Genomic DNA, 27274 nt, shown 5'->3' with positions numbered 1-27274 from the left:
GATTTAATTTCTAAGCCACGCGGGCAGGGGGTTCGGTGGCAAAGGCGACGAGCGCCAGGCGCAGCCGCATTCCCCGACCTGAGGCCGTGACTGCGGCGGGGCGGCCGCCGCCTTCCAAGGTGATTTCCCGCCCGGCGCCGCCCGTTTCCAAGATGGCTGCCCGGTGCCTTTCCGAAATGGCCTCCCCGGAAGGGGCTGGCCGCCCTGCCCGCTCCCAAAATGGCGGTGTCAGCCACAATACGTCATTGCCGGCGGGGCGGAGCCAGCGGAGTCACCGCCTCACGGCGATTGGCCCCTCGCGCGCCCCGTCCGCCGCTCCGCTCTCATGGCAACGGGCGGAGAGTGGGGGCGGCCGGGCCGAGGCAGCGCGGCGGGGTGGAGATGGAGCCGGCCCGGGAGGCGGAGGAGCCCCCGGGGTCCCCGGCCCTGCCCGCCGAAGAGCCGCAGGGCGGCCAGCCCGCCGGGGCGCTCCCGGGGGAAGAGGCGCTGCCCGCCGCGGCCGGCCGGGAGCGGGGCGTCCGCGGTGCCGGCCCGCAGGGCCCGGGCGGGCGGGCGGCGCGGGGCAGGGGGCGGCGAGGAGGGGGCGAGAGCGGCCGGGCCGGCCGGCGGCCGCGCGTCACGGTGGACAGCTCCAAGGCCAAGACCTCGCTGGAGGCGCTGAAGATCAGCCTGCGGCAGCTCCGCTGGAGGGAGGTGAGCGCCCGCCCGGGGCTCTGCCCCTTCCCCGGCCCTTCCCTCCGCTCCCGTACTGCTCCGCCCGAGGTGCTGGGGAGCCCACCGCTCCGCTGCCCCGGGCTCTGCCGCTGGCGAAGCGCTGCCCCCCCGGCTCCCCGCCCGCCCGAACCAGCCTCGAGCAGCCGCCGGCACCCGGGGGCTCGTCCCGGCCGCTGAGGTTATTTCTAATTAGATGCCGAGTCTGGAAGCTGATCTGATTCATGACCAAGGGTGCAATCACCAGTTACGCAAGCCAAAATAAGGGTAATCGGATATTGTGCTTCAAAGCTTAAACTGTTCACTGCAAAGGGCAAGAAAGAAACCAACCCTTATGCAGAAATGTTTGCTGTGTCGTGTCGATCTCCTTTCCTTTTGCTCTTCCCTCATAGTGTGGTACATGATAAAGGCTCCTGACAGTGGACAGAAGGTATGACCTGGCTGATCAGCTGCCCGATCTCATGGCAAAGCCTCTGTCACCGATTATCTTGAAGAGATGTCAAAGAGCATGGTGTATGAGTGACATGATATTAAACCACCTAATAAAGCAAACATAACAGGCTTTAGCCTGTAACAGTAACAGAACACCAGAAGCATGAAATTAAAGCCTCTGGCGTGTACCTCTCACCCCTCAGCGCACCTGTGGCGTGTCTGTCAGCAGCCTCGCTCCGTGTTTTACTCAGTGACGTGCAGCGCAAGGGGGGCTTCACACTCAATTTCTTCATTTTTATGGTTAAGCTTTGTGTTCAGAGTGTGCGGTGCCATTCCAGCGAGTGTTTCTGAGTTACTGATTTAAGTTAGCCTCGTAGGTTATGTTGGTAATAAGCCACACTTACTGGTTCATTTTGGCTTTTCTGTTTCCTGAGATTTTACTGGTTTGCATCTCTGCCTTGCACTTGGTATTCTGTCCTACAAGTGGACTTGTTTCACGTGCTCTTGTTCCTCTCTTGAATATCTGCACTGTATTAATTAGCATTGTCCTTCCTGCTCCGCATCCCCCCACAGCAACCACTTTTGCCTTTACTTCATCTTCTTTGTTTACTGTCTCCCTCAATATCCTTTCTCCTCCATCGCGTTGTTCAATCAATATTTTTCATTTAGTCTGTTGCTTCCTCTTCTGGCCACTTGGACTCTTACTTAAGAAGAGACCTAAGATGCAATTTTTGTGATGCTTGACTGTACTGTCTAGATGGGCAATAATTCATGCCCCATAAACAGGTCACTGTAACTTATTTCTGTATCTTTTTCAGCCTATAAATAGGTTAATAAGTATGAATGGGATGTTATCATTTGTGAAGAAAGTATTCTATCAATGTATATGTGTCTAATCGTTTTTGTCTCTTTTTATTTTTCTTTATTTCCCTTCTACCCACCCACCCTGTCCCAAAGGTGGAAAGAGTAATGAAAGGGTAACCAGTATTAGCTGTGACTCTTAACTAGTACTGTTGATGTTGTGAAAATATGAAGGCGAAAGTCTTCTAGGATGGGAGCGAGACAAACTGTTGACTTCAAGCCAGCAGAATTCAGCAGACACAGGGGATCAGTACACAAGATCTTGTCTAGATTTGAAGAGGAAAAATAAGCAACATAAAGAGAAATCCAAGGAAAACTCTTTTATTCAAGTTACATATCATTTTGAAAGCTCTCCCTTTCAAATGTTTAGAAAAATAGCACTGAAGCACTAAAATGGCCAAAGAGCCTTGGAAATAGTGTCACTGTTACAGCAGGACCAGCAGAGGGAACACAGATGTTGTTTCTTGTAGCAAAAAAATCTTAGGAGTAGTAATGAAATGGATGTATTTTACATACTGAGGTTGCAGGGGCTGCTACTCTCTTGTCATCCCCTGTGTGATACTTTTCAAGGTGATCGCATCTTGGGCTCTGATTTAGTATATTTGATCCTTCTTTTCCTCCGCCACTTTTTTTTTTACATTTTTTCCCATTGCTGCTGTAGTTTTGTTTCTGTTCTCCTCTCTGTTTGCTGCTGGATGTGTTGGCTTGAATATTTTGTTGGGCAGGCAAAGTTATAATGGGCTTTTAAAAAAGTGGCCTACTTCTTATCAATAACCTTTTCTGGCTACTGGATAGCATTATTACAGTGTTATGGAGACTTTTGTGATGGTCTGGGTTTTGTTTTAAGTTGTAGGGTCTGAAATCTTGACAACATTGGTGAGCGGTTTATTCTATGGCACTGGTACACGCGGAAGAGGTGAAAGAGTTGAGGTTTTGTTATTGGAAGCAAAAGACACAAAAATCCCCTCCCAACCTGTTTTTTTCAACTGTGGGTATTTAGAGTAAATTAAATGATCAACCGTGATAGCCCTGCCTGGGCTGGACCTTTTAAAAAGCATTGCAGGATTTTAATGTGCGTGCCAGCAGAGCAATTACTCCCATCACTAGATTGGACTGTCTGATTTAGTGTGTCAGATTCGTTAAATGAACATGATATGCCAAATGCAATAATGGGCACAAATTGAGCTTGCATCCTGAGTTTGTTCATCACTTAATAAATTATTTCTTCGGCTAGCTTTCAATTACCAGGAAAATGGAAGAAGCAGATGTCTCGGGCATCAAATATCCCAACGTGAAGCGTTTCATTTGTCTTGCTGTTAAGTAGCTGCGTGGAGGTGTAGAAATAGTTTGAAATTTTACGCTGGGAAAAGCTGACTAGAAGACAAGAGTCATTTAACTTGTCATTAAATGGGATGGAACAGACTGATGTGACCTGTGAGACAATTTAATTTATTGCCTTCCAATCAAAAGGTAGAAATGACCTGTCAGACTGATTTGACTGTGATTGATTATTAATAGTGTCAAAGCTGTGCAAACAGTTCTAGTCGCTTTGTGACTCCTGGGTTATTTGTTGTTGTTCTAACAAGTGCCCCCCAACTCTGAATAAAAAATATTGTAAATAAATTCTTGGAGGAGTTAGTGAATTGATTGCAACCTGAGAGCTGTTTGCAGTGGCTGATTGTGGGACCAGGCTCATTTATTCCGCGCAGGACGGGCCCGGAGCGGCCGGGACGGCTCCGCCGCGCTCCCACCTCCGACCCGTGGCGCCGGTCAGGGCGATCTGGGGCCATTCCCGCTCAGACCAGGTAGCACAGACAGCACAGTTTTATAAGAACAGAGGCAGCTTCAAGCCTCCATCATTCTCTTGAGCTTGTCCCCTGCACCAGGAGCTGGGAGGTGGCGGAAAGGTCCCTTCTGCAATAAGGTGGATTTATACCTGCCCCGCACTGCCAGAAGGAGCCAAATAAACTTATTTATTCCTTTCCAAACACTTCTCTTTTGTAAAATGTAGTGCAGACAATAAAGAATCCTTCCTGGCTCTTTCAGAAGGTGAGTTTGATCCCGTTGTTGGATAAATCCAAATAATGTGGATAATGGGAGCTCTGTGAGTCGCCCATGGGGCTGCGGTGCTCCCGCTTCCCAGAGCAGAGCTGCTCACTCTCCGTGCGCCGTGAATCCATCTCTGTGCCGCGTTTGTAAAGCGCTTTGATATCCACCATAGATGAAAGGTGTTATATAAATGCAAATTTCGTTTTCTTTCATTTCAATTCCATTTAATAAATAAAGAAATTGTTCAGGATTTAGAGGGAAAGGCGCTCCGAGAGTGAAGTCTGCATCTGTATTCAGGGTACACCTGTGCGGGAGGCGAAGGCCACTGATTGTCTTTCCCAGCCCAACAGAATTAATTTTCACTTGTACTAAACCAGATTTTGCAGGCTGAATAATAATGAAATAAGTGAAGAATCCACTGGCTCTGTTAAACTGGGTATCTCATTGCTATGAGTAAGGAAATGAAAGGGATGCAGTGCTCAATTAGCATTTTAAATTAATTTTTCAAGGCTATTTACTGAGGAAACCGAAACTTTAGTGAAAGTAGTAAATCAAGTACTTTACTCAAAAGCTTTATGAGATTAATTTTTTCTGTCAAGTTGGAAAAAAAATCCAGCGCTTAGAGAAATGTTTTAGAGCCATAAAAATTGACATTTGGAGTAAAGAACAAGTAGTTTCCGCAAGATGCTGTAGTTCTTGCAGTAATAAGTGGTATTGAAGTCATTGTGTGATGAGAGTGGTAGATATTTCATACAAGTGTGTCCTGTGAGCGTGTTCCATAGGGTATTTAATTAATGGCATCTACACGGAGTTGCAGATAAAATGGTTATTTTTTGGGTTGGTAGAAGGGACTGTGTCCAAGAGAACAAATGTGGCAAATAGGAACACCTTTTTACACAAAACTAACTATTTATTATTATGCCATGGATTACAGGTGTTTGATTTTTAACAGTAATTCTTTTACTCCGGATTGTCGATGCTGCTAATTCGCGGGGCTTTTGTTCTTACTGCTGGGAGCTTTTTCTTTCTCTACCACTTTGCTCCTATTAGAAGCTGTTGCCATTGGAAATTGGCAGCGCTGTTTTGGAGCTCTCCAGAATCTCTCAAAACGGTTGACGTTTTTGGTAATGGAAGGTTGTACAGTCTTCCGATTCCTGCTGAAATCTTGTGTGAATTGGAAAAGAAGCTCTTAAGTTGTTAGGATACTTCATATTGTTGAAATAATTGCCTTAGCCCTTAATAGTTGAAATATAAATGCTCAACAAACAAATTATAAGCTTTTCTCTTAAATACAGGCTATTAGAACCAGCAAGGGATTAATTCTGTATAAATTAATATATACAACAGTATTTATAAATTAATAATATAGTTAGTCACTTAAATATATTTCTTTGCACATCCATTTTAAATTTATTGCAGCTTGGATACGAATGTAAATCAGCTTGCTCAGAAAGCGCACTTACAACTTACTATTAATTTACACCACAGTTACTAACCCCATGTGTTCACTGCACTGAAGTCCGGGGGCCAGCGCCGGCTCCTGCAGCCGGGGGTACGAACCCGGGGCGTGGGACTCCCCGACAACGGTGACGTTGGTAAGAACAGGAGCTGATGTAGTAGCTGCCAGTGATGACAATTCCTCCAGGACCCATCGTGCTCTTTTCCCTCGCCGGTTGTTTATCACCCCTTAAACTGGGCAGAGAAAAGCCCAACGCAAACCAGTGTCAGGGTTTGGTTGCTTCCAGCGGCAGCGCCCGCCATTGCTGTGCCTTCGTGTGCCGGAATTAAGTGCTTCTTAATGAAATTTTATTCCCTGTAATAGTATTTTAAATTACAAATGAGTCATGCTTTAATTGTGGTTGATAACAAGCTCCGAGTTCCTCAGTGCAGATCGTGCCTCTCAGTCATTTGTTTTTAGCTTCTGGAAACCTTTCCCGGTTTGTTTAACATCTTGAACTTCAGAGTCTTGAGCTGATCAAAATATTATTAGTTTTGCAAGGGAAATATAGGGCATGTTTTCTTTTGACAGTCAGAAGGCTGTTCTTTTCTGGTTGATGCTTAAGAAGAGCGTTTGAGGGAGTGAGGAATGAGTGGGGGTTGCCAGGCTGCTTCCAAACCGCTCTCCCGTCTCTTCCAGTTCCCGCTGGGCAGGCGCTTGCCGTGCGATATCTACTGGCACGGGGTGTCCTTCCGCGACAACGACATCTTCTCGGGTCAAGTCAACAAGTTCCCAGGTACCTTCCTTCTCTTTCTGGTTTAAACAAATGCTTTAAAACCATGCTTATTTTAACTGTTTCTATGCTTTACTGTTTTTCAGTGTGAATTATCTGCCTCATCAGCTGACAGTGTTTTTACCATATTGCCTTTCTGGGGGGGTGTGATTTCCACTAAGGGCACATGAATATCAGAATGAGTGTCTCAAACAATTTCTGAACTGAAATTTATTTTGGAGAGAAAGTCTTTTTGATGAGAAGAATACTTCAGATGTACGAATTCAGGAAAAATAAGAGTGTTAGGCTATAATTTAAGTGGAGTGTGCAATTACTGTATGTTATCTAGCGCTGATAACAGTGCTGTGTCTGTGGGTTTGGCTTTGATTCAAAGCGCGAAGGATCTGTTTAGTTTGGCGGATCTCAGGGAGCAGTTTGCGGTGCAGTTCCTTAGATGGATTTTTTAATATTGAAGAGTTCACGTCAGCCCTCATCTTCTGATGACTCTTCTACTTTTTTAAGCTCCCTTTTTTTTTTTTCTTGTTTAATCCCTGTTGAGATCTCTCTAAATAAGAGCTAAGAGCTTAGCTATTGACTTATCTAAGCCCTTTACTTCAGATTTATTGCTGCTCTTAGTATGCTGTGAGAATAAGAACCTTCAGATATCGAACTTTATGCTTTATTTATCCTGATTTTCTCCTGTCTGTGGGAAGTTCATGTTCAGGTATTGGATGGTGTAGCTTTCTGGTGGTTTAAACCGGTGTGAGATGAATGTAAATCTCCCTGTGTTCTGGCACGCGAGCGGCACGGCACTCAAACCAGAGTCCTTCAGACCTGGACCTGACCTCCAGGAACATTGCGCTACCTTGATGCTGCTTTTACTTAAATGAATGCAAAGTAAACACAAGTGGTTGATTAAATGACATTTTTACCTATTCCTGGAACGACTGGACTAAAACTTTCCCTCTATTATTCTGAGCCATATTTTGGATAAGTAGTTATTTTTTTCTACTATGATACAGTAATACATACAATATGAAATATGGCAGGGGAATGCGACAAATATTTTCAGCTTTATAGAAAGCAATGAGTAGAGTGTCTGTCAATAGGGTGAATAATGTAACAATTTACTTTCAGCATGAGACTCCAGTGCGGATTCTTCGTCGCTTTTAGACACTGTCTGTTATTTTCCCAGGCATGACAGAGATGGTGCGTAAAATTACACTGAGCCGGGCAGTGCGAACCATGCAAGATCTGTTTCCTCTGGAATACAACTTCTATCCTCGATCCTGGATCCTGCCAGAAGAATTTCCCCTCTTTGTGGATGAGGTAGATTACTTTTACTCTCAGAACAGTATAACCTGTTGGATATTGTTGCCATGTCATTCTCTGGTTTTTCATCCCTAGCAGATTATTTCCAATCACACCAGGATGCTGGGGGTGGCACCTTTCTCAGTTTTCCTGAGATAGATGTAGTCTGGATGAACTGCTCTTGTTTATGTTGCAGAATAAACTTAAAACCAATTATGCTTCTCTGCAAAGCCCAGGGAAGAATAAACATGGTAGAACCATAAGCCCTTTCCATGCATATTCTACTGAGCTTTAGAGGGCCGAGGAGGTTCCAGCACAGGGGTGTGTGTGGAGTGTGGAACCTCACCCGCTTCATTGTCACTCACATCTTTCCAGCCCATCCTGCCTGTTCTGTCCAAATTCTTCCAATCAGCATTTTGCAGCGTGCTTTGTTAAACATGCTCACACCTTCTTGAATAATTGTTGGTTTCAATTTCTTGTCACACTGTTGCTTTGTGCAAATATTCGGAATGTAATAAAATGCCATTCTTTTTCAGCTTAAAAGAAAAAACTGATGTATGTTAGCCTTTGGTTCCGTTATTAGAAAGACATATTTTAAATATTGTATGAGTTTGTTTTAACCATGTCTGACTTGCCCAGTGCATTCTTGTATTCTACAGTGACCTCTGCTTGGAAAGGTGAGAGGAAAAGCTGTGGGCTGTCATAGACTTCTGTACTGTGTGTTACTTTTTAGATAATTACCATATCAACAATTAAATCCATGAACATCTTTTAATATATACTCTACAAGCGTGCTGGGTCACAGCCGTGGCGCTGCTAGTAACAGTAAGAACGAACAAAATCCCAATAGTACTTCAGCCTCATTGCTTTTGAGGTAAGATTGATTTGTAAAAGGAGTGTAAATCATCCCGTTAATTGAGGTATGACAGGTGGATAAGTGCAGATAACTTGGAAGTAAACTTTCCAAGCGGGGCACTGGGGCTCTGGGAGTGACTCTTGGGTCCCGTAATTAGCGGCGTGGCGCTGATTGCGCAGCGCGGTGTCCGCACAGCCCGGCCGGTGCACGGACCCGCACGCCGGCACCAGGGGGCACTGCGAATAAACACTTTTCTCTGGTTGAACGGTTACTGGAGTGAAAACGATTCGTTTTTGTTCCAAGAATAACAGATGTCCAGTAACACACTCCTAGGAGTTTCCTTTGCATATGTTCTTCCATCTGTGTTTGAGAAAAGCATAGTTTGTGTTATCAAACATTATATTTTATGTTGTAAGAGTTTATGTTCAGCTTAGCGTGAGTTTGTAATGTAACCTCTCCAAAACAAGAAAGAATACAAACCAAAAAATTCCAAATCCCCAGTGAACTGTAAGTGGTTCAGAACGCTTTTCACATGCAGTTTCACGATATTTCATGGTGCTTATTTATGCGTATGTGCTTTATGTTTGCTTTACAACCCAGGGACCCTAATGCTGCTGAACACGTCAGCTCTCTGAGAGGGAATTTGCAGCATATTCACAGGGAAGGCAGAATACAGCACGTGTGGGGCCTGCACGTTAGACATTCCCCTATAGGAACTGGCATATGCTTGAATATGTGAATGTCACGTGTACGTTTATCTGAGCAGAAGAGGATTTACCCATCTCCGGTACTGCTGGAAATAAAGCCGTATTGTCACGGGCTGCAGCTACTAAGTCTGTAGCTCTACATGGGTTGTGCTGAAACTTATCTTGCTGCCCCTTTGCTATTATTAGTGTTCAGGTCCTTTAGGGCACAGTTAATTACCAAAGGTCACAAATTCTGTGTCAGTGTAGGTAGGTACAGGTTGGACATAAGGTGGGGATAAGTTGGGTTGGATGTAAGTAGGGGATTTTGTGGCAAAGGGCTGGGCTGAGACATTAACACCTTTGAGATCTGGCCTGTAATAGAAACTCTTGAATTTAAATCTTTGGCTCCTCCTGAAGCACAACATTTCAAATTGATTCCTCGCTCAAATATTCCTATTGTGCCTCACCTCTGTAGGTGTGATTGTGAAATTTTATCATACTTTTGTACTGGTCACTAAATCAAATGCTGTCAGCTTTTCCTGCTTTCCCCTATACCTAAATCCAGGTAGAAAACACTACAGCTAATTTAATATTAATCTTCTGTACTTTAAAAGCCAGTAAGTGATGAGAAAACTGTGCTCCTGAGTTTGTCGTGGATGAGCTTCATATTGGAAAATACCAATAAAATGGTAGTTCCCTTAGTGTCATTTGTACTGAAATGAAATGGTGGTAAGTATTTTTAACAAGGGCTTAAAAGCTCATTTTACTAAGTAGATACATATGTAGTTATTTTCAATATTCATCTATTTTTTAACCTTGTAAACCATTTGGTACTAACATGGCACCATAACAGAAGAGTTACAGATGAGCAAATCTCTCAGGTGCTACGGAAATCACCCCCTCACGAACAGAGAAGAATCGGCTGGAATCTTGTGATAAGAGCTTATTTCTGATGGGCAGTTCCAATTTCTGCAGAGTAACCAGGGCCCTGATCACCCTCACGGTGCCGCCTTTGTGTTGTCTGTGAGGATGATGAATAGGCCTCGTATGATTAATTTTTAATAAGAATCTAATTTGGACAGTGTAATTTCCAACACAGCAGATTTTTGGTGGTTTAATCAGGTTTTCGGCTTTTGGATACCCCTTAGGCATAGACGTGGATATTCCAGTCTTCGTGCTGTCAAATCTTATAGCCCATTATATGCATTTTTTTCAGAACGCGATATTCATTCAGCCTGAGTTTCCTCATGAAATGCAAACCTGCAACTGGATCAGATTTTCATGCATGAGACATTGTGCTCTCCTCTTCAATTGCCTTTTGAGACATTTGGATCTAGATCTCAGTTTTAAAACATATTTTTTTCCTTTTAATTCTTCTTGCTTTCCATGCGAGGATGCAGGCGCTGATTCTGTTCGTTTAACTTGTTAGCGGCATATTTGATGTAACTTTTTAAGAAATCTGAAAACTGGAAATATTACTCCATGGGAAAAGAATGAAATATATATTTTGTGGTGACTTCTAAGCATTTAGCGTATTAAACCGCACGCTGCAGGCAGCCGTTGCGCGGTTTGCGAGCTCGCGCAGCAGAGCGCACCAAGTTTCGCACTGAGTTTCACACCGAACCGGCACCGCGAGTGTTCAGACCCAACATCCGTGCTGGCCCGGGCCTGGGGCGCCTCGGGGATTCATCCAGCTCTTCTGAGTTGGTACAAAACACCATCAAATTCTCCACCACCTTCCCTGGCTTTCCTGATTTCACACGAGGTGTTGAAGTGAAGCATCTGAATTGTTACCTGCTCTGAACAGATCTTCCTAACGCAAATCAAAGCCACTGAGAAGAGCTGTTAACATCTTTACGGAATTTTCTGTATCTTGCATTGGATAGAAAGGTGGTAATTACAAGCCAGACCTGAGGGGACTTCTGGTATTAATTAGAAAAATCTTCATTTTGGAGAATGATGGTAGGTAGTAAATGCAGCATAAACTCTATGCTTTGTTTAATAAACTTGAGGCGTTTGTATAATACCTGTACATGGCTCAGTGTTCCGCAGTTTTACTAACGCTGGGCATCTGATCGTGAAAAATAATTCAGTGGTAGAAAATGTATTATCAGTGCCAAATATTTACTTTATCTTTCCTTCTGGTATTCTTTGCATCCATATCTCAATAAAGAAGCTGCTTTTCTCTAGGTACGTAACATTTTAAAGAAGTTTCTGGAATCAGTTATATGGTGGCTTGTTAAATAAAATGGCCTTTTATCTGCACTAGTAACTCATGCTCTTTTTGTTTGTCTTTATGCTCATCAGCGCTGTTTATCTTCTACCTTTTTGGCACGGTGTTTACTACTACAGCGATGTGATCGTTTGTATTTATTTTTGTTTAGGAATGCAATGTGTTGGCTCCCATAGCATCAGCCCTTCTTCCACCTCGATGAGTGTCTTGTGGTGTCATTCTTTCCCTTCTAGGTGCGCATGCTGAAGGACAGCGACCCGTCCTGGAAACCCACGTTCATCGTCAAGCCCGACGGCGGCTGCCAGGGGGACGGGATCTACCTGGTGAAGGACCCGAGTGACATGCGGCTGTCGGGCAGCATCGCGGCCCGCCCGGCCGTGGTCCAGGAGTACATCTGCAAACCGCTGCTCGTCGACAAACTCAAGTTTGACATCCGGCTTTATGTCTTACTCAAGTCTCTAGAACCCTTAGAGATTTATATAGCCAAAGATGGACTATCTAGATTTTGTACAGAGCCCTATCAGGAACCCACTCTGAAAAACTTGCACCAGGTTTTTATGCACTTAACCAACTATTCGCTAAATATCCATAGTGGGAATTTCATTCATTCTGACGATGCAAACACTGGCAGCAAGAGGACTTTCTCAAGCATTCTGTGCAGACTGTCTTCCAGAGGAGCTGATGTCAAAAAGCTGTGGTCAGATATCATTTCACTGGTGATTAAAACAATTATTGCACTAACACCAGAACTGAAAGTTTACTATCAGTCTGACATACCAGCAGGAAAGCCTGGGCCAACTTGCTTCCAGGTAGGTGGAAATTTCTGCCTGGAGTGCATTTATTTCTGTGTGTGGGTTAATTCCCGGGTGTTTAATTCCTTTTCTAAAAGTTTTCTCGAGTTATGTTGCTGATCCCTGGCTGGATGTAGCGCATCCACTGAATAGTGCAGCCCCCCTTGCCCTGGGTGCTGAGGTTGCTGGGGGTGGTGTGAAAGCAGCCATTAGTATCAAACACAAATGGCTTCAGTAATTATTCAGCAATACAGCATGTTTCTCAGTTATTTTTCTTCTGTCCCTCAAATGCTTTTCTCCTGAATGTTGACATATGGGTGACCATTGCGTTCTCTAGAACAACACTGTGAGTAGGACTGAAGTAACACGTTGCTTGTCGTGCACAGATTTTAGGGTTTGACATTCTCCTGATGAAAAACTTGAAGCCCATGTTACTAGAAGTAAATGCAAACCCCAGCATGAGAATAGAGCACGAGCAAGAGGTAAGACCTCTCGGCATGATGGCCGTGTTGGAGTGGAACTGTTCGGGTTTGGTTTTCCGGGCTTTTTTTCTGTGTTTGAAAGATGGCAGCTGTCTGCTAACACAAAACCTCCAAGGTTCTGTGTAATTTTCTGCTTTGAAATCATTGCTAATCTTATACACTGGAAATATGACTTATTGGAATGGTGAAAGCTCTGCATCATCTTTGTCATAAATACATTTATTCATCATCCTCTGCAGTTGACTTAATTGTGTTTAGGGGATTGCTAATAATTTTTTTCATTTTGTGTACATAATCTAAATGGTGCCATTGGCAACAACCTTTTTTTAAATATCTCAATTTACTAGAGAAACTTGCCAAAAGATGTTGTAATATGATACTGAAAATGTGAAGGTATTTGTGTATTCTTTAAGTATTTTGTCATTTATCGTCGTGTATTTAACACACATATGACACGCATGAAGTCTGAGCAAATGTGGAATAAATAATCCTCAGTTCTATACTGAATCGTCGTATCCCTTTGTGATTTAAAGCTTTCTCCTGGAGTGTTTGAAAATGTCCCAAGCGCTGTTGATGAAGAGGTGAAGGTCGCTGTGATCAGGGACACGCTGCGGCTGGTGGACCCTCACAAAAAAAAGAGAAGAGATGTGCAGTAAGTGTGGAGACTCTCTTTGGTTTTTGCAAATTATTATAAAAGTGAAATAATTTTTTTTTTCCAATTATGGAAGTGTATCCATGACTATGAGTTCCCAGTTGTAGGGGAAAGGGACCTGGGGGTCCTGGGGACAGCAGGGTGACCATGAGCCAGCACTGGGCCCTTGTGGCCAGGAAGCCAATGGTACCTGGGGTGGGTTAGAAGGGGGTGGTCAGTAGGTCAGAGAGGTTCCCCTTCCCTCTGCTCTGCCCTGGGGAGAGCACACCTGGAATATTGTGTCCAGTTAACACTTGCAAGTTCTGTATTATTGTAATATTATTGTAAGATCAAACCGTTCTTCCAGAGGCAGCGCCAGGCGCAGGGGTTGCCGTGGTCGGTGTGGCAGCGCCGTCTGTGCCGTGTGCTGCCCGCACTTAACCCGCGCCCTCGAGACGGCCTGGGGCGTGGAGCTGAGGAAAGAGCATTTGTTAACCTGTAATTATGGAACTAATCGTGTCTTTTTTTAATGCCAAAGTTATGTCAGGCATTCATTAACTATATACTAGAAATGGAAAAAAGGCAAATGATAATTAGAAATAAATTCATGGAGAACGCCGGTATGTGTGGAATGCTTGTTCAACTGAGGATTCTTCTCTGATACATTTTGAGTACTAAATAATTTATAACAGGATTAGTTTGTGATGAGATAACCCATTGGCTCTTCACAGCAAGAATTCATCAGTGATGCAGCCTTTTTCGGTATAATCTGGTTAACAGAGCATTTTGTTGATGAATATCTGTGTGTCTTCACTACAAGTCAGTCCTGTTTCTTGCCGCAAAGGGCAATATTCTGATAAGGTTTTGTGTGGGCGTGTGGGAACTTGTGTGACAAGGGCCCAGCCACTCAGCTGAAAGGGGGTTTCTGGTATTTTATTCTTCTTTTAACTTTTTATTTTTCCTAAGGAAATACTGCAGGAGCTGAAATGCAGAGCCTTTTTGCCCTACCTTTGTTTGCTGGCCTAGTCCTCTTTTCCTTAGGCACGCTTAGTTTAGAATTCAAGTTTCGCTCGTAATTAAGACATGAAAACATGAAATAAAACAAGATGGAAGGTACTGACTGTGGCTGTGTCTGCGTGGCAGCGCTGTTCTCGTGATTTTAAGGCTGGCGATCGTCCAGGCCGATGACATCCTGCAACAAACACAACCATTTGTGGCCGAGCTGCTTTCTTGGAAAGACGCAATTTTAAACTCCTCTGCAAATCTGTTACACATTACCGAACAAAGCTCACTTTCTTCTAGCGTTACTGCAGAGCGAATTCAGGGGGCAGTGATGGCCAGTACGCTTGATTTCTGTTCTGAACATCTGTCACTGCTAATTTCAGAACGTCGTGGTGGTTTTTCCAGCAGTGGGAGCTCTTTTGACTTGAATTTGTGATCTGGTGAAGACCTTCAGTACCAGCTTAACCGGCTGCTCGCTGTGGCATCAGGAGGGAGTTTTCATCCTTGAGTCAGAAATCTAGTGTAAGACAAGGTGTGGAAATGTCAGTTTTCTTACTGCACAGTGTCACGCAGAGCAGGCTGGCACATGTCCCTTTGTAGGACTGGAAGCATCTTTTACCGCATTCATTTTTATCCAAGTCTCCAGTAGGCAACATGGTCAGAAAGCCTGGCTGTCCCAGTTTAGAGTGACATCCTCGGCATGTAGCAGTAGAAGGTAAGGGGCAGGACTGTGTTCTATCATGTTTCGACAAAGAAATTTGTATAAAGCTTGCCTGGCAGTAAATGTGCTGCTCGTGCAGCAGAGGTGAGTTCCCAGCCCACTGATGGCAGGCGGCTTCAGCTAAAGGGAATCTGCACCCTGAATGAATGGTCTAATGACACCAAACAACGTTTAAAGTAAATCAGCGTTACTTATGTAAACAGCAGTTTAATTAAGATAATCACTGATGCAAATCATTGTTTATATTGTGACTCCAACAGAAAATCAATTTTAAAAGGCTTCACAAACTTCTGCTTTTTTGTGCCTAATTCTGAATCTGTATAGTAGCAAAATCGTTTTCGTTTCAGCGGTTGATTAATTATTAGCAATTTGTTCTTTTAAAAATTGTGTTAGATTTGAGGAGCGAAAAGGAGTCTCAGTCTTCCCTCACTCTTCCCTCCTTCCAGTTTTGGGTGATGATATGGGAGGGAATAGCAAAATTCAGTCTGTAAACAACTGGCCCAGGACTGGTGCTACAGGCAGGGCTTTGGTTCTTTGGTAACGGCTGGTTTTACAAGACACCTGTCCAAACAGTGATACGTGGGAAAGGTTCATCTCGCAGGGGCAAAAGGATGCTGGGACAGGAGTTAGCAGGGCTCATTTGGAGAGCTTTAAACTAGACTCGAAAGGGGATGGGGCTGTAGCTGGGCTGGCATCAGTGGGGCAGCACTCTAGAGTTCATGAAGGCTGGGGGGCCTCCCATACCTCACCTGGGTGTTCCTGCTCCATGGGGGGATTGCACTGGATGAGCTTTCCTGGTCCCTTCCAACCCCTGACATTCTGGGATTCTTGTATGCAAATATTGTATATTCTCCCCTGGGTGGTAGATGTAAGTGTTTGACTGGTGGTATAATTGCAAGCTGTTTGGAGGGGGTCTGTTTAAATGACTTAGGAAGATAATTCATATCATCTCATCAATGCTAATGACCTGCTTTCCTGTCCTGTCAAAAATATTTGTGCCCTAGTTTATTAATGCTAATTAATCCAGAGATAAGAGACTTCTTTATATTTTTGTTGCTGTTTATTCTGTGTTCCGGTATGATCTCCTGGCTTTACATGCCTACTTTCTTACATATATTTCAAGACAGAAAATAACCATTTTATTCTTTTGGCAAGGAAAGCGTAGTATTATGACACGTTTGTCATTAGAAATACAAGTTGTTTATGGAATAAAATCTGCTGTTTACTTGCTAGACATGAAGGAGGTGCAGCCCCCTAAGTAATATGATGACTTTATTCAGCACTGAAATAGCCATTGACAGAAGAAAGAATTGAAACACTTTGGAAATGAAATGTAATTTAATCTACGGCTGTTAGAAAAACAATCAATTCATTGTGCCCACAGAAATGAGTGGGTTTGTTTTATTACCTATTATGGTATTGCTGTTTCATTGCTAGTTTATCTTCTCTTGAGTGCTGTTCTCTGTACAAACCACTTCAGTGTTTTTTCTATTTGAATTCAGACGTGAAATTTATTTGTGACGTTCTGATATATGTATTTTTTCTTTGTCAAATATGTCAGGTATGATTCTCTTTCTGGATGCCGTGGCTCTAGCAAATGGCAGATGTGATTAACTCATTTTCTGAGCAGGAGGAGCTCAGTGTGGTGTCTGATTTTTGCAGACACTGGTGAATGTCGCTGCCCAGAGAGCACCCTGCAAATATTCATGTTCCTCAGTTTGGCTTTTTTTTTTCACTAAGTGTTATGTAGTTAGGAAGAAATTCTAATGGAGGTTTTGTAGAACTTACTACATGAAAGAAATTACTCTCTTGTTGCACAGAACAAGATGGTTGATTTTTTCCACTGTGTGGATTACATATCTTTCTCACTTTATTTCTTTCTCCAATATAAGACAAAATTAATAGTTTCTAGGAGAAGAATATGTGATCTGCATTAATGGACATCCAGAAAGTCATTCCTGTTTCTACTCCTGTACTTTCTGCCTTAAACGCACCCGAGGATGACACGGCAGCCCCTTCGTGGAGCGGGTCCCTGTCCCCTGCCGCGCTCTGCCCTGCCAGCACTGCTGCTCTCGTGGGCATCTCAGGGACGTTTTCCGAGTCCTAATGCTCTTCTTAATTTGTTGATATGGAGGAGCAATTTTGCGCTTCCTTATAGAAGGAAAAAGAAAGTTGGAAATCACCTGTGTGGCTTTATTCCACTTATTTTTCCAGCCATTTTTTATTCAGTTTTATAACTCCCCCTGGTGTTTGTGTCACGTTTAATGGAAATATGAAAACGTACCGTGAAAAAATGTCCCGAGAGTACGGTTAGCCTAGATCTTGATGATGATGAAGTCATTCTGACTATTGGTTCCTGTGTTTATCTCACTATACGTGTTCTGAGGTTACAATTGTGTGATGGGGAGGTGTAAGAGGGTCAGAAACTCAGCGCATAAATATATGGAGCGACTGAATGGGAGAACAGTGGTGGTGCAGCCGTCGCTGATCAGAAAATAATGGCTGTTCTTCAGTCTCCTTGTAATGAGTGGCCGTGTCGTGTTCCGCAGGGATTCATCGCGCAGTTCTCGGTGTCTTCGGCACTGCATGGGGTGGGTAAAATAAGCAAGTAATAAACCTGCCGATGGCAGTATCAGTGTGTTGGTTTCCATTGCTAATGGATTTTACGAGCTGGCTGCCAGAGCTTTAGGTTGATCCGCGCATCCCTTTGCTATCACTTGGAAGTCTGGTCAGGTTTTCAGCTATTCAAATGCTGCTCAAGCGCCACCTCTTCATTCCAAGCCTTATTTCTGCCCGAGAGTGTATAAACTCGTATGTGTGGCTTTCTTGAGATTGATCTTTCTACTCTGGTTCATTTTGGAGGCTGACACAATTTTTTTCTCCATCAGTCAAAACGACCCAACATTCATATTCAGGATCATTCTGCCAAAGCACATTGAATTAGACCCTTTCTCTTTCCTACAGGGCTTTTTGGTTTATTCCTTTATCAGGCAATCTGCCAACTTCAGTATCAATTCCTGTCCGTTACATTAGCCCGTGCGGCTTTTGATGAGTTAGACATGCGAGGGAGACTTTTAAATGTGATGTTTGTCAATGTTACTTCAGTCCGGATTAGTGAAACGTTAACTTTGTTCTTCTGTACTTGGGGAGTATTTATTTCTACTGCTATTTCTCATCCTGCTCAAGAAGAACCGGCCTCAACGACTCTGTTCAGTTTTGTGAAGCAAATGTTATAGGCGCCTTGATCTTTGCCCTCTGTTCTTGCTTTTCCAATTATTTATCTGCTTGATCCTGAAGAGCTTTTAACCGTTCTGCTGTTGATTAGGACAGGCCCTGCTGGCTTGTACAAGCGATGGTGTGAGATGTCCAGCCGCAAAACAGGCTCTGCAGCCACACTCTGCGTAAGGAAGGAGCTTTCTGCTTATCAACTGATTTAATTGAAATCTAATTTGTTGCTCATATAGGGAAAGTGAGTTTATTCTCTGTCCCTGTACACATTGTACAAATGCCATCTCTCTTCCCCTGCTAGACTGCAGTACTCACAGCTGCCTAGTGCAAAGAGAAGCAGGAAAACGAGCAGTTGTTTCCTTTGTTAAAGTGCTCAATTTTTTTAAAGTACATTTTTAAGAGATAGTACTGCATCTGCTTTCTTTGGTTTTGCTATAGTTCCTCTTCAATTTTCAATACAAGAAGGCTGTTGTGGTTTGGGGTTAAAACCGCTGGTTTTCTCTCCCCACGTGTGGGGTGGGGGCAGCAGCCGGGTGCGTTCAGTGGATCTGTGTTCAGACAGGGAAGGTGATTAGCAGTTAGGCTTGAGATTAGCAGTTAGGCTTGAGATTAGCAGTTAGGCTTGAGATTAGCAGTTAGGCTTGAGTGCAAATTGGTTTTTTCCTGACACCTCACTATGCTAATCTTTCGAGCTGAGTTTCTGCTATCAGCAAAATCATCTTCACCTCTCCTCACCCTGTAGCTTGCTAACATAATGTGGTTTTCGGGCGGTACCTTGACTGAGTGCAGGAACAGCGTGCTGCTGCGCTCTTCCCTATGGAGCTTTGCGATGGCTTTTGTACATGGCACAATGTTCATTATTAACCTGCAGTGAAATACTTCTCAAATGAAACCTGATTTTCAGAATGTTAGCTTAATTGCCGTGTCTGAAATTAAGGATATATGTTTATTTAATACAACATTTTTTCCTTTTTACTTTCTCCAGTGTGTGTCTGTGCTGTACAGAAGCAACTCTGCTTTTAAATTAATTTTTCCAGTTGGCCTCTAATGTAAACTCCAGTAACTTCTCATTTTCTGTAATCTTTATGATACTAAATTGCTTTCCACCAGATGGTTTTAATAAAATAAGTGTACAAGTATTTACTCTAAAGATAAATTGTAGTGCATGTCTATGTCTGTATATACAGCATGTCTATGCGTATATTTGTAGATAGTATAAAAATGTCTTATTTCTTATGGGTCTCCTTGCTGTCTTTACAATCTGTATGTTATGTGGACCTAAAACTACAACCAGCCATGATAGTTTTGATTGCATGAAGTCGGTGGGGTGAACCTTGAATACTCTGTTGTGGTTTCCAGTTACGTCTTGCTGCATTATTCAGGTGACCGCCGAGCTGCAGAATGGACTCTCTGTTCTCTCAGGAATCGCACAGCCCACGAACAAATTCATTTAAAAAAATAAGATTTCATGCAACCTAGAAGATGTTCTAACACACCGGTCAGCCAAGGGCACACGAAGGTAACGGTGCTTTATTAGGGTAACAGTAAAATGGAATAAATGAATGCATACGCATAGATTATATCCCTGAATGCCAGGGGAAAGTTCTTACATGCAAGTGCCTTCTAAGAATTATTTGCAATGAATTTAGATATCATGGTTAAGAATGGGAGAACTCATAGCAAGTACTTGTCAGTCCTGGTGCAGCTGTGAATTGTAGAGCAGATTCAGTGATCTAATTACCCCATCTTGTTCTAAGAAATAAGACAATTCATGTATGTATTTTCATTTGACGCAAACCATTAATTTGCTGTGCTGTACCATGAAAGCCCGAGCTTGGTAGTGTTAGTTTGAGCAAAATACACCCCGTTCTTCTCTCAGGATGGACTGAAGTGCCTGGCAGCACTTTCCTTTGGCTGCCAAGTGTCTCAGCCAGCAGGTTCCACTGGCTCGTGTGTGGAGGTAGAAAGGACCCTGGTTTTCATTGCAAGTTTAATTTTGCTGATTTTCACATGCAGTTATTAATTTTTTTCAACTGGGGTTGCTGAGATCTTAATTCTCCTTCATCCTGTAAAATAAAATAAAGAATGGCCAGGTTTGTCTTTACCTAAATAACCTGTGAGGTGAGATCTCAAAACGTGAGGCAGGGCCTTTTTCCTTCCCAAGAAAACACCAGCGAAGGAAAGATGGAGATTATCTGATTTTTTTTTTTTTTTTCAGGGGCTTTATTATTCTCACCAGCTTCAGGCCATCAGAAAGTTCCATGTTCTCAGATACTGCTCGTAATGAATATGAATATTAGATCATAACCATATCTGAGAACTGTTTGCTTATTCCCCGGTTTGTACTCACATCGCAATGGTGAGGGAGTGCAGAGCAGGTTTTCAAGGGACAGCAGAATGAAGTGCTTGGGATTTTGGTTTGACTGAAGCACGGGCCCTGAGCAGAAGAATAACATATTCCCTCTCCAGATATCCTTCAGGTGTCAGTTCTGCAGGATCCCGGTTTCATTACATCAATCACACACAGCTTAAGGCTTCCAAAAACACAGTCACAGACAGATGTTGAGCCTGTCTGGGGATTAGAAATATCCTCTTCCATTAAGTATAAATTAACTTAATCACCAGGTATGAAAGATAAGCAGCATAAACATCGTTCCCTGAAGCTTTCATTAAAATTAAAATTCTATTTAAAACCAGGCTCGTATTTTCTATGACTTGATCCCCCTTCAAAGAGATTATATCTGCTGTAAATTTTTACTGTGACAGAGTGACAGAAATTAATGTATTGGGGGCAGTGCTGTTCTCTATAATTTAACTTCTGCTGCTAGTCATCTTTTAGCAGGAGCGGTGATTGGCTTATTTTTAAGTAATAATTGGTCTCCGGTCTCTGAAAAGATGAGAAAGCAGTAAAACTGCCTGGCACCCGGTTGCCGCACAGCGGAAGCACCAGCGAGGCGGGTGAGCAGCAGCGCGGGCAGCAGCCGTGTTCTCTGTGCGTAGCGTTCACCTGCCTGAATAGGAGGATTACTGCTGATAAACGCAATTGCACCGCTGCTTCTGCTCCGCTGGATGAGAGGGTAAAGCTCCTTTTCTATCCCAGCGTAATCATGACTGCTTTCTAAGAATAATTTCCACATGGGAAGAAATACCGTGGGATTTAGATATTTTTTATTGTCCTACCATAAGACACTTGGTCTAATTTAATGTTGATTTCAGTCTATTATCAGGCTTTACAACTGGTTTGCATTTGCAATATCCTGTATTACTATTTTAGGGCACACTTTTCTAAAGAAACAAAGGAAACTCTGGAGAAATAGCGAGGCCCACGGGAAAGGCTCCGTACAGCTCCTCTGAAAGGGACCTGCTAACCCTTCAGTGGCACCTCTTGAGAACTGCAGTGAGTTTACCATGGCTCGTGTGACTGTCGGATGTGTTTCCCAGTACAAACTGCATTTCTTCCAAGACAAAAGGCACAGGACAGCACCTTCGCTTGTCTGAGGTTTCGAGTTTGATGTGGAGGCTCTGCGTGCAAGAGGAAAACGCCAGCGATATTCTCATCCATCACTTCGTGTCCTTGGTGTGGGGCAAGTCAGATCCACACTAAGTTTCTACATCTGGGTAGCACTCGTTTAAAAAGTGTTAAGGAGGCAAACTTGCAGAGTCTTGTTTTCTTTCAAAAGCTATTGCGTCCAGTTGTGGCCCCTCAGTTCCAGCAGGACAGGGAACTGCTGGAGAGAGTCCAGCGCAGCCACCAAGATGCTGGAGGGAGTGGAGCATCTCCCGTGTGAGGAAAGGCTGAGGGAGCTGGGGCTCTGGAGCTGGACAAGAGGACACTGAGGGGTGACCTCATTCATGTTTACAGATATCTAAAGGGTGAGTGTCAGGAGGATGGAGCCAGGCTCTTCTCGGTGACAACCAGTGATAGGACAAGGGGTAATGGGTTCAAACTGGAACACAAAAGGTTCCACTTAAATTTGAGAAGAAACTTCTTCCCAGTGAGGGTGGCAGAGCCTGGCCCAGGCTGCCCAGGGGGGTTGTGGAGTCTCCTTCTCTGCAGACATTCCAACCCGCCTGGACACCTTCCTGTGTAACCTCATCTGGGTGTTCCTGCTCCATGGGGGGATTGCACTGGATGAGCTTTCCAGGTCCCTTCCAATCCCTGACATTCTGGGATTCTGTGATCTTTAATGAGAAGTGGTTAGTTTTATAATAAATCTGCCCAAGCGGAAGAGGCAGCAAACCAGACTGATGTCTGTGGAGCCTGGAGTGTGATACGTGGTAAACAAATATTAACAACACTGGTGGGACAGGAGCTGGAGAGTCTGCGCCCGCGGATGCTGCGCGAGAGCTGCTGCCGTGGCTGGCGACAGGCGCAGGGGCTCCATTCAACCTTTCCAAGAATCTGATACGCTGTTTTGGTTTCGTTAAGCAAATGGCAAGGCTGTGGCGTACACTTTGAAAATACCTGTGTTTGCCAACTCTCAGAAACCACCTCAGTGGGCTCCACTTCGTCCACCCTTCCAGCCCAAGGCAGTGTCGGGCCCCCATGGAGATGCAGGCCGAGTTAGACTTGGTCACACTCACAATGAGGTTAGAATCTGGTGAGGCAGTTTTACTGCGTTGTTTCTCCAGCTGAGATGTGGATTCTTGTTCCTTGGAGGGAGATGGGAATTGTAGCAGCTCTCAGCGCATTCTGCTGCCAGGAGACAGGATGCTGCTGCCTTCTCCAAATGTATTTTGTATGATGTGAAGTCAGTTGTCAGCCAACAGCGTGGTGATTAGCAACCCTGATTTTAACGTGACTGATTCTGCTCTTTGAAATGTGGACTCTCTACTGCAGTTGCTCTGACTGCCTCCAAGCACCCTCCAAGTGTTGAATAAACTATATGTAAGAGCAGCAATGTTTCTAACATAACTTCAAAAATCCCTTAGTCTGTGGGGTTTAACATTCTTTTAATTCTTTTATCTTTGTGCAACTTTATTATTATTTTGAGAGAGGCAATGCGAGTGCTATTGATTTCATTTTGCCAGAGGGTGAAGAGCAGATGAATATTCAGTTCCTGCAAATGAAACTCGCAAGTGGCCGGTACAAAACCAAAGCTGCTGATTATTCACACAATGTGCAGTCAAACTTAATAAAAGCAATGGGATTAGCTCATAAAAGAAAATTCATGAATGGTTGATAACGCAAAGACGCTGTTCCGGCCTTGACTCACTGTTCCTAGAGGATTTACTCCAGTGAATGAGCACACAGACACATTCAGACCTACGCGCTCCATAAGAAACACGGATCTGGTTCTTGGGAGATCCACATCCTGTGGTGATAAATGGGTGGATAGATTTGTCATGCAAAATATTCTCTGCTGTTAACTATGTTAACATAGTCCTTGCTTTGAGAATAGAGGCTCAGCTGAGGGAATAATTATAGCTTCAGAATCCAGAACATAATATTTTCTTTTATTAGGTAAGCAGTCGTCAGCTGTTACTAAAATTGCTTAATTTTTACTTCTAGCAATGCCCTAAATGTTAAATATATCAAGTGAGCATTCTTAGAAATATTGCAGTTCTTACCCAGTTTTACTCTGAACTTGGCAGCTAAATTTTATATACAAGTATACAAAATGATGTGAATTTGGAAGCCTTTAATTAGAAGTTGCAAATTTGTTTGTCCCTTAGCAACTTGTATTTGCATAAAGATTAAGACTGGTCAGAATGAACATAGATGGAGGAAACATTAATAAATTAGTAATCATGTATAAAAGATAAGTAGTCTCAGATTTCATTTCCATAAGCTTTATGAAAATTGAAATTCTTTTTTAAAGATGCCGTTAATGTTTTCTCCACAGTTGATCATTTCTAAAGAGAGATCTGTCACGAGCTGCAGAATTAGAGGAATTAATGTATTGAGGTCAGACATTAGTATGTAAATGAAGCTTTGCTTTTATTCTGTATGGCAACAGAAGCATTACCTTAGATTTGACCTTTCATTCATTGAGCCTGACTCAGCTGTGCCAGTCCAACAGTGCATTCAGAGGAGCAGCTTTAGAGAGCGGGCTCAGCTCTGTCCTCCTCCCCTTGCTCGGTGGGAATCCCGTGAGGAAGGAGCTGATGGAGGACACGTGTGCAGGTTTCTGGAGGTTTGTTTCAGCATTTCGGAGTTTCTGACCCCAGCCCTACTATTCCCCTGCACCACTTGGCCGTGGACATTTTGCAAGGTGACCAGGGCCAGGCATGAGAACTGTGTGTTACACCCCGACTCCCAAGGTGAGCCCCGAAAGTCACAGTAAATATGTGTGCTTCTGTATTTTCCAGTTGGCTCATGAGTTAATGGTAGAAATGGAGGTGAAAACCCCCTTTTTATCTTCATTGTTGCTGGATTTTGAGCTGTGTTTCTGCTTCGTGTAGCTGTTCGACAGTGCTCGGACCGGTCTTTGCTTGCACAGCCCTTGGGGAGTTCTGTCACGGGCTCACCCTTATGTTGTGCCGATGGCAGATGGCAGCGAAACGCAGAACAAAATGTAATGGTGCATTGCAGCGAGTGTAATTTATGTAGCGCTAGGGCAAAAAATATGTTGTGCATGGTTTCCTTGCAAGAATGTGCAGATCACAGTAAAATTTTGTGTCGGTAGATACCGAGTGTGACTGCAATATACCTAGCTAGGCAGTTTTTCTTAATTAGTCGTGTTGAGACCACACAGATTGGGTGCATACGAGTGTGTTGAACAGATCTACAGAAAATAACCTTTTATTGACGAATGACTGTGGTAGCAGTGGAGGATTTTCCTGTGGACACAGGCAGTGTGGCCGCTTGCAGTTAAGGCGAGAGTGCGGAATGGGCACGTCCTGCCTCGATTTACATCCCTCTTGAGGATGGGGGTCGAAAAATGAAAGGCTGAGTGATATATCTCTGGAAGTGCTGCCGTTGCTGAGGAGTCACAGGGACCACAGCGGGTCTGCAGGACGGCGGCGCTGAGCTGATGTTCCACACGTCCAGCCTGTCCCGGCACCCTGGAGCGATGGACGGGCGGATGGACAGACAGATGGAAACTCCCCAGCCGCGGGGCTGTAATTAGTGGCTCTGGATCCGATCCCTTTAACTGTCTCTTCAGGATTTTCTGTAAAAAATGAAATGTAATGCGATTTCCTCAGCTCTGCTTGTGTCTTTTAAAGTAAAGCTTTATATTTTTTTTAACCGAAGACATTAATGATGAATCAATAATGTACAATCCAAAACGCTCTTGAATTTAGAATGAGAAAGGGTCCGGGGCTTCCAGGCGTCATTAAAACGAGAGTTTTGTTACACACAACGCAACCTTCTCTCCTCCTGAGCACAAGGTTTCGTGTTTGGTCAAGGTCTCGTTCAACTGGCTGAAGGTTTGAGCTTTTTAGTTCATGAACAGACCTTTTAAGACTAAAACCAGGAGCCTGTGTGCGTGTTGTTTCTTGGCTGAACGTGCCCCTGTTCTTTTGGCAGGCGGAGGGTTCTGACTGCAGTGAACCCACCATCCAATCTCGCATGAGAAAGAATAAAACTAATAGTTTATTATTTTAAGCTTTACTTAACTAAAGACAAAAGTAACATGATGTTTGTACTTTGCTGTCTGCAGCAGAGGAGCATCACCCAAGCAGCACCTAAGACGTTTATTGATCTATTTCAAAAAGACTTTTTAGAATCTTTTTACCTAAAAAATATCACATTTACGGACACTCAAATTGATGAATCAAAGTGTGGATACAAAAGAAGTACTATTATTTTATTAAAACTCTTTTTTGGTGAGTTTTTTGTGTGTTTTTTCTCCGTAAGGGCCCTTTGTGTTCCACTTGCCATGCGTTGATTTTCATCATACCTCTCACTAGAAGTTAAAAGTATAACTTTGAAGTATTGTGTACTGAAGGGGGACACAGCGTGGCGATGAATTAGTGTCTTTCAAGGAAATTTGGTAGAAAAGAGAGGCTACAAATGCCATGGGGATATTTGTTGGACGCCTGACAGGATGGACGCACGCGGGCCGAGGAAATTTGCTGCCTTTTGCAATCTAAGTGGGCAGGTACAGATTTACTGGGGATTTGACTTCATAACTGGTACAGTGCTGGGGGTGGATAATGACTGTTGGTTGTTGCCTTCTGCTGGAACAGAACTTTCTGAAGGACACTAAATCTGCTCAGGAACACGAAAGATCAACGTAGTAAAAGCACTAATTTTTTTAGTACTTAGTGTGAATTATTCTTAATGATGAGTACTTAGACAAATGACTGTAAAGAAGATGAAAACCTGCATATCCTTAGTGGGTGCCAACTAATTACCATCAGCTATCAAACTTTCTGAACTTACGGGAATAGCAATACCTTTAATTTTATCTAGATGTGCCGAACACAGAAAAAAAAGTAAAAATATGCCATGCTGAACAAACACGTAACATTTATTTCAGAACAGCATTATCTCCATCAGCTTTATTTAGGGAATTTGGCAACAACAATGAAGATGAAATGATGTATTTTGACAGCATGCACAGAGGATTTGAAGAAAAAATAATGGAATTGCCCAGCTATTGTCTCCTGAATAGTGTCAGTTTGCATTTACGCGAACCGTATTGCTTCTGAATGTATTGTTAGAATTTCTTCTTTGCAAATGATATCTCATTACTTTTCGTACCTTACGTAGCAGGGAAGGTAAAGGCTTCTCATCATTACTGAAACATAAGTTTAGTCTTAGATTATTGTGATCTCGAAACATTTCCCGTTAAATGTTCCATGAAATTCCATGGAACTCATGTGTTTGGTGCTGTCAGTAGCTGCACGTTGGTCCTACCTGGTGGTTCCTTGTCTGTGGTGAAGAAGTTCGCCTGTTACATCTTGTGAGGTTGCAAAGACCTTTGGAAAGGAATATGGATATTCTACAGCATCACAAGGAGTCAACGTTGAGAAAAACAGTGTTACGATGCATCAGGAAATGGTCTGCTCGTTATCCTTTTGACTCCCCATAACATGATTTCCACCTTAGGGAACCTTAGTATTTCTTTATTATTGTAAAGATCGCATAAAATAATGTTTTAGGGTTTATTTTTAAATG

The 27274-nt window shown here is 43.4% G+C and overlaps 1 protein-coding gene across 1 annotated transcript in view; it reads left to right on the top strand.

Moving 5' to 3' along the window:
- Nucleotides 1-337: 337 nt before the first annotated feature.
- The window catches only part of TTLL11 (tubulin tyrosine ligase like 11), a 34943-nt gene continuing 8006 nt past the window's right edge, over nt 338-27274 (top strand). The window contains exons 1-6 of the mRNA XM_082067677.1: nt 338-693; nt 6191-6287; nt 7459-7592; nt 11583-12158; nt 12527-12622; nt 13156-13274. Of these exons, the coding sequence (XP_081923803.1) occupies nt 382-693; nt 6191-6287; nt 7459-7592; nt 11583-12158; nt 12527-12622; nt 13156-13274 (1334 nt within the window). The 5' untranslated portion in view covers nt 338-381. The remainder of the gene's footprint in view (nt 694-6190; nt 6288-7458; nt 7593-11582; nt 12159-12526; nt 12623-13155; nt 13275-27274) is intronic.

This window comes from Streptopelia decaocto (assembly GCF_964273445.1).
Source record: "Streptopelia decaocto genome assembly, chromosome: 17".
NCBI classification, from domain to species: Eukaryota; Metazoa; Chordata; class Aves; order Columbiformes; family Columbidae; genus Streptopelia; species Streptopelia decaocto.
The sequence above is the reverse complement of the archived record's forward strand: the minus strand, read 5'-3'. Positions and strand labels throughout refer to the sequence as shown.